Source organism: Macrosteles quadrilineatus, unplaced genomic scaffold (genome assembly GCF_028750875.1).
Source record: "Macrosteles quadrilineatus isolate MER2022 unplaced genomic scaffold, UCM_ALF_1.0 Scaffold_3__2_contigs__length_128488019, whole genome shotgun sequence".
Lineage (NCBI taxonomy): Eukaryota > Metazoa > Arthropoda > Insecta > Hemiptera > Cicadellidae > Macrosteles > Macrosteles quadrilineatus.
Window position 1 is genome coordinate 3,956,690 of NW_026542596.1, and position 8,399 is coordinate 3,965,088.

Here is an 8,399-nt window from a genome sequence, read left to right on the forward strand (position 1 = left end):
GGTGAAGCGTAGCCCAAACTCCAAACACTCTGCATTGGCAGTAAAAGTCAAATAAAACAGCTGATGCTGGTCGCTGGTGCACAAAGGAAAGCCGGTCCACTGGTCCTGGTCCTGCCCCTCTATTCCTTCTCCTTCATCCCCTCGTCTAGGTCTAACTTCCCCTCAATTCGTCATGCATTGTGAGTGTGGGGAGAGGGGAGGGGAAGTATTTCTCCCTAATGTTCTTTCTCCCCTCTGTCTGGCTCTCCGACTCTCCCAACAATGACCAAGCCGAGCAATCAAATTGTTACTCAACGTATCGTTATCGTTGCGAATGTATACTTGGTAAATTGGGCTTCGTTTAGATAAACTACAAGTTTTGTCTATACTGTATTCAGTTGCAACGTAGGATTTGTTCATAAAGTACTGTATTTGAATTTAACTATTGTTATTTCTATACTGTATTTTGGTTAAAATTCACCGGATCACATAAACTTATAAATGTTATTAGAAAATGTCTTCGATGTTTTGTAACTCTAAACACTGTCATTAGAGGGCAATGCTCAAATGGTTTGTAAAAAACTAGGTCATCGATGACACAAAAATTTCGCCCCCCCCCCCCCTAGTTCCTCGGCTAGAGACAAAAAATATACTGTACTAGCTAATATACAAATATTTTCTCCTGTCAAATCCTAAAAAGCACGGCAAACAAAAATCTGCCTATTCTTGAACAGTAATTTGAACGGAAAGTAAATAAAGATACGTCTTATAACACTTGTACATATATTTACGCTTATACTTTTTTATTACTGTCTTTTGTATATTTACCGTCTTGTGAGTAACAGTACGAGCGTAAATATATGTTTTAAGTGTTATAAGACGTATCTTTATTTACTTTCCGTAAATTTAATAACACGTACAATGCTGATATATTTAGTAATTTGAAACAAAAATATTATTTTTTAGTGTCTCAGTTTCATTTTTTTTTAGTGTCTCATTTTGAGTTTACATAAATTAGTAGTTTTGTTATTCGTTTACTTTTTCTGTTTGGTTCTGTAAGATCAACCACTTTTCTAGTTTATCTATACATAAATATGCAGATTTTTTAGAAGCATTGCTTTGTCATTTACTATTTACTTTTATGAATTATTTAAGCATTAAAATTATACACGTGTATCAATTTTACGTAATTTATTTTGAAAATTCTAAAACTACCAGTTCAATATAGTTAAATAGAACCTTTTGTACTTTTGTACCAAATTATTTTATTGATAATAAAATTTGATATGCTTTTAAGCACTTAAATACTTGTGTTTTATTTAAAAACCAAAATAAACTGTTATAAAATAGGCTATAAATACAACCGTATTCATTGCTATAGGTCTAAATGTTGTACAAGAGAAATTGGTCATGAATCTAATAACAAACATAATATTAAAATAATATTAATAATAATAATAACAATAATATTATAATATTATATAATATTAATATATTAACATGGAACTATTGATCACGTTTCTTAGATGGCTAACTTACCAACATATTATTATGTTTCTGTCTGTTGTCAATAATTTTGTCAGTTTCATTAATTTTCTGTCTAATATAAACTTAAATATATTTTACTCATTTTGTTTTTATTCGTAGTTCTTTTGACAATTAAAATAAGCTTAAACCACTCTTATTTGTTTCAAAACTGCAAAATACCCCCCAAGAATTTGGTGAAATGATGCCACTGAATTTAGGTTTGGCAATAAGGGCACTAAATGTTGTTTTTATTTGAAATGTATTATCATTTTCAGAATCCTCATTAAATTTCCAATAACAATAGTACAAAGTCATTGGGATTTAACATCTGTATAAGCCCTGTAATTTGTTAGCCATATTATCTAAGCAATTGCAATTATTTTGAAAAAATCTTATTTTGTCTGTTATAGCCAACCTGTGAGGGTATGGAAACCTAAATTGGTGCCATTTGTTCACTAATAGTTTAACACATAAAAAGTGTAACACTAACTTCATTCCACCCTGTATAACTAAACAGTAAAGCACAAATCATGAACTTAACCCTAAAATAAGTTTTTCATTTGATGATTATGAAATTTGTTCCGATATTAAATTTCAAAATGGCGGCCTTAAACTAAAATAACTCAAAAACGGCTAATTTTATAAAAAAATTCAAGAATACTTTTTTTAGCATTTTAATTCCCTATCAAACGATACCAAGATCAAAAAGATCGGGCAGATAACTGAAATACAAAGTTTTTTGTGTAAAAATAAGGCAAAATTAAGGGGTCCCCGACTAACTTTGCCATATTTTTACACAAAAAAACTGTATATTTCAGTTATCTCTTGTCCGATCTTTTCGATCTTGGTATCATTTGATAGGGAACTAAAAATTCCAAAAAAAGTATTCTTGAAATTTTTATAGAATTAGCCGTTTTTGAGTTATTTATGTTTAAGGCCGCCATTTTGAAATTTAATATCGGAACAACTTTATTATTTTTTCTATTATAGGTCTTGTGTATGTTAACATGGTTACCAAATTCCATAATCATCAAATGAAAAACTTCACAGATAAAAATTCTTTTGTATTAAAAACAAAATGGCGGATAACTGGGTAAATATGCATTTTCGAACATATCTTCAAATAAACGTTTTTCTTCCTTTTAGTTTGAGAATTCATTTCCCAAAGTCCTGAAACGTTTTTTATCAACACCCTGTATAGTTGAGAAATTCGAGTAATATAGGGAAGTACAAAGTTAACCCCCCCCCCCCCCCCACACCACTGTCTAGTTCCCCGACCCCGTATATTTAGCTATCGTATTTTTAACTGGCAGTTTCTTAAGTTCTACTACCCTACAAAAACACATGTGTTAGCCAACGTTATAACTACTGTAGTTGATGTTGATACAGTAGTTATTTTTGGAATAACATATCCAGGTCTGGATATTAGCATACATAATTTCGGAACACATTCAGGTTAGGGTGTTAACATACAAGCAGACGTGTAGAACCGGAAGGGTAAGTCAAGGATATTTATACCACAATATCTGGCCGTTGGACCTTGCTGTGTTAACTATTTGGTCGTCTTTGACCTCGCGAATCCGGCGTTTGGCAGCGAGAGCAAGGTTTTCAGCACAAGCGGAGGCAAAAGTCATACAATCACCGAAAGTAAAATACTCTGTTATGTATCCAGATACGTGAATTTATTAATAGATGTTTCGCTATTCAAAGTTCTTCATGAGCCGATTTATATCATGTCGATGTCTTTATTCAGGGATACATTGATATGATCGTCAATTGACTTTTTATCTTTTAATTTTTTGATACAACGATAAAATATAAAAATTTAAAAGGAAGATTTCTTTTCTATAACACTGTATTGGGTATTGGGTCTAAATATAAGCTAAATTGGCAATCAATCTACTATTGCCTTAAGTACTTTCCATGTTCGATTATTCCCTTCAGGCACTAGCACTATTAGGGTTCTATATTGACTCCATTGTTGGTACGTAGAATATCACTCATGTTAGACCTTTTCTCAGACTGTGGTTACTACGATTGGGTTCTTGTTGTACGATTATTAGACCTTTCCTCAGACTGTGGTTACTACGATTGGGTTGTTGTACGATTGTTAGACCTTTTCTCAGACTGTGGTTACTACGGTTGGGTTCTTGTTGTACGATTGTTAGACCTTTTCTCAGACTGTGGTTACTACGATTGGGTTGTTGTACGATTGTTAGACCTTTTCTCAGACTGTGGTTACTACGGTTGGGTTCTTGTTGTACGATTGTTAGACCTTTTCTCAGACTGTGGTTACTACGATTGGGTTCTTGTTGTACGATTGTTAGACCTTTTCTTAGACTGTGGTTACTACGATTGGGTTCTTGTTGTACGATTGTTAGACCTTTTCTTAGACTGTGGTTACTACGATTGGGTTCTTGTTGTACGATTGTTAGACCTTTTCTTAGACTGTGGTTACTACGATTGGGTTGTTGTACGATTGTTAGACCTTTTCTCAGACTGTGGTTACTACGATTGGGTTCTTGTTGTACGATTGTTAGACCTTTTCTCAGACTGTGGTTACTACGGTTGGGTTCTTGTTGTACGATTGTTAGACCTTTTCTTAGACTGTGGTTACTACGATTGGGTTCTTGTTGTACGATTGTTAGACCTTTTCTTAGACTGTGGTTACTACGATTGGGTTCTTGTTGTACGATTGTTAGACCTTTTCTCAGACTGTGGTTACTACGATTGGGTTGTTGTACGATTGTTAGACCTTTTCTCAGACTGTGGTTACTACGGTTGGGTTCTTGTTGTACGATTGTTAGACCTTTTCTCAGACTGTGGTTACTACGGTTGGGTTCTTGTTGTACGATTGTTAGAGCTTTTCTCAGACTGTGGTTACTACGATTGGGTTCTTGTTGTACGATTGTTAGACCTCTTCTCTGCTCTTTATTCTGTGGTTGAGCAAAATTTGCGGAGGTGGTTTACATCCATCTTGGACCCCTGTATTCGAATCCAAGAACGTTGCAAAGAGCATTTCTTATTTATAGCTCTGTAAAACGTCGAGGTTTTAAAATTTCGTTCAAACTCTTCATACACTTTATTTTGAATTATAAAGTCTCTTAAAACGCCAAACTGTAAGGTTCTGTTCGTTGTAAGTTCCATATTTTTATATGTTTTTAGACAATTATGTTATTGTTAATACTACGATATTTTTTCAAATCGTATGGATAAACAATGAGACCAAAACCCATTGTGCATTACATAGTTCAGGGCCAAATCATTGAACTCATCGCCAACAATAGCTCAAAATAGCAATGCTTGCTGGCATGCAAGACAATAATAATAGAATTGTCGTATTCGAATATTGTTGGAGAATCAAAATCAGTTTGAAATAAAACAAAAGAATTTTTTTTATATCCTTTCCCACACCCCTGTCTTTTACGTGTCTGTATCAATTGTAATATCAAATATTACTGGGTACAATAGTTGGTGGATTCTTTCAAAGATGTTTTATAAGTGGCAGACTGTTGGTTTTTCTGAACCTTGGAGAGTCAACATTCGGATTCGAGTGCTTACTTATCTTTGTTTGTGACAGATTTGTTTACATTAGACCGGTTTTGACCGGATTCTACGGTTCATGCAACAAATACTGTTAGACAACGTGTAGTTCAAGTTTTGACTAATAAAAAATTGTAATTTCGTATATTAATTGTATTTTGAACTCAAAATTAGTTATAGCATAAATACATATAACAATACTGTATCACCGACTGTATCACTTACTTCAGCGTCATATTTGACATACTCTTAAAAAGTGTATCCTTATGGATCAGTTAAAGGCAGTTTGATGTATGTTTCTGTTTTTATGTAAAGTTTGAGTATTTATTCATGTTTACTCTATGTTTATTGATAGTTCGCCAGCTTCAAATCATTTTAATCATTTAAATAATTTGTTTCTACCCTGTATTGTTTGGTACTATTAACAAAGAGGAGAGTGCACTCTGATTAACCTAAAACATTTAGTTAAAATATGGCACTCAACATTTAACGAACACACACACTTGACACTCGATATTACAAAAAATTGCCGCTTGAAATCAAATTAAAAATGACATGTTTGTATCATTGTAGTTAAAAAAATAATAAACTTACTTCACCATTTCTTAAAACCCAATATTAGTATAGGTATTGCACTTGTACGTATTTCATCCTCTTTTTTTCAAACAAAACTTAAACCCGAAAACCAACAGTCAAATACAAATATTACTGTATATTTCTTTTGTATATTTTCTGCATATTTTTTCTGTGTATATTTCTTATTTTTAAATATTGGGTTTATGATAAGTTGAACTTCAAATGTATTCTTATTTGAAAAATTGTATTATAGTACGCGTGATTGGGTGTGGTTTAAGATTCATCCAATATAACTTCGTAATCCCATTCAGAAATACACTAAAGAAATCACAGACAAATTTATATTCTAAAACACACGATAACCTACTAAAAACGTCACTTAAAATTCCTTATATCAAGTAGAACAATCAAAAAATATATTTAATATACACATAGATAAAATACGATAAGTGAGTAAGTGACAGAGAGGGGCACAGCTCTGTTATCGGCCTGAAGCTGACCTTTAGTCGACAATCCAATTCAGTCATCGATAGATCGATGATCTTTGCTATGACCAATACCTCTGTCTTAGTTGTTGACCCCTCACCCCTGGAATTTTGTTTTTCTGTCTGTTGGTACGGTCAGTAGGTTTAATATGACTTAAAATCCAATTAACAGATATTTTACTTTCCTACCGTTTTTTGCAGTTACATTGAGTTTTTCAACACTCTTAAATGACCGAGCTTAGAATAGTAATGTTGTGCGGTGTAGGTACTTTGACCATCGGTACCCCCTTTCTCATACTGTATTATCTTTTAAGTAAATTTTCTTCCCCTCTAAAATTTGCCAATTTTGTTGAAAAAGGGTTCCTGGCCACTGAGAAATTTGAATATTCGAAAAAAGCGTACAGCGAAAAAGCGTATTGGCTTTTTTTAAACATCTTTCTTTCTTATTCCTTTAGGCCTACAAAACAAATTAGTAATCGCATAAGAGCTTATTCTGGCGATAAAATTTTCATTAGTATCACCTTCTGTACTTTAATTAATGCTATAATTTAAGTCGCATATAGTGATGGGATATACAATTTTGTATTAGTTTCCTGTAGTAATTCAATCGATTATCGGATTGAGTCAATCTTGGCTACAAACTCAATTCGAAGACAGTTGGGCAGGAACTTGTTATATTTTCAGGCCGGCTAGGATAGGGACTACGCACGACATATTCAGTGCAGGGACTTCCGAAGGGGGGGATGGAAATGTCCATTCTGTACTACACCCTCAGCCTCCTAGAAAAGCAAACAGCAACGGCAACGGCCCTTGTCTCTTTCCTACCAGCCTGAGGGATTTCCCCCTATATAGGGAAATTTGGTTTCTTATGGTATCAAATTCGTTATTTGAATGCTCACCAGTTTATTAGTTTGCCCGGAGAGTATACTGTATATACGTTTATTACGTTATATTATAAATAAATAACAAAATTAAGAACACTAACACTAGTATTCTATATTATTATTACTATACATTAGGCTATATATATGTATGTTTTATATATATATATAACATAAATATGTATAAATATATATATATATATATATATATACTCATTCGTAATATAATTCATACAATATCAAATGATTTCCATTTTATTTCAATATTATTTTTTTACTAATTTTTAGTTACTAATTTACTAACGTTTACTGTAATATAATCCCACTAAATTAGAAATAATGGGAACTTTTAATGGGAAATTTTAATCCCCAAAAAACAAAAAGGTTCACTAATCTCAAGCATGGAAAGAACCCGGGTCTCCACAGGTACGTACCTGTGGAGGAGGACGCTGACTCATGTTCTGACTCATGTGACTTAGCGACTCTGGAATGTGGCCTGCAGCCATCCCACCCCTAGTTGTACCTTGTACCATTGTTATTTTCCACTAAATTTTTCATTCTCTGCAGTCTCTGTTTGAACAGTGAACACCATACAAGTCAGATCGGATGTCGGAGTTAGATATAATTGTGTGTATATATAGTAGTGTTTTAGTAAATAGTGTTGTGTTAGTGTGATAATTATGATTAGGTCAAAAAGGAAAATAAAACATCATTAAGGACAATTTTGTGTGCCGTTGTGTAAAAACATTGAAAAGTGGAGAGCAGCGTTGGCGTTGCAGTATCATGCTCAGCGTCACTTTGCACGTTGGAAGGAGGAAAGCTGTTTTCCAGGCTAGAGGGATTGCATAACCATGCTGCTAGGAGTAAGTGTTTATTTTTAGTGGTTTTTAGCGAATTTCCCTTTAGGGAAGTAGCTATTACCGTAGGTCTCATGGTAAGACCTAGGCCCGGGACCGATTTACTTTTTCATTTTGATGTCCCCAGAGGCCAAAAACACCATTCGTTCAAATTTGTATATATCTATATATAGATATATATACAGGGTGTTTTTTTTTTTTTAACTTGCATCTTTATGTATGTAAAAACCGCAATAGATAGAAATATGCAGTTGGCAGGAATCATCTATTGACGTAGGGGGCACATTTTTTTAAAATTCAACGTTACATTCACATTCCCCCCTTTTCCCCCTTCCCACAACTTATTTTTTTTAAATAGCAAGGTACTCCTTGTAACATATCAAATAAAAGAGCATGAAAAAAAGAAAATGTTTGATGAAAAAAATGAAAATCGGTTCATAAATTTGTGAGATATTCCCCCCCTTCCCCCCCCGGAACTTAATTTTTTTTAATAGCAAGGTACCCCATTGTGACATATCAAATGAAAAATAAATTTCACCAAACATTTTCTT

General features: G+C 33.4%; 1 protein-coding gene across 1 annotated transcript; it reads right to left on the reverse strand.

Annotated features, from left to right (window-relative positions):
- Nucleotides 1-3,506: 3,506 nt before the first annotated feature.
- On the reverse strand, nucleotides 3,507-7,497 carry LOC128988467 (uncharacterized). The gene is made up of 2 exons (XM_054409773.1): nucleotides 7,426-7,497; nucleotides 3,507-4,442 (listed from the first exon to the last, which is right to left on the reverse strand). The coding sequence occupies exons 1-2, from the start codon at nucleotides 7,495-7,497 to the stop codon at nucleotides 3,507-3,509; spliced, it is 1,008 nt and encodes a 335-aa protein (XP_054265748.1).
- Nucleotides 7,498-8,399: the final 902 nt, after the last annotated feature.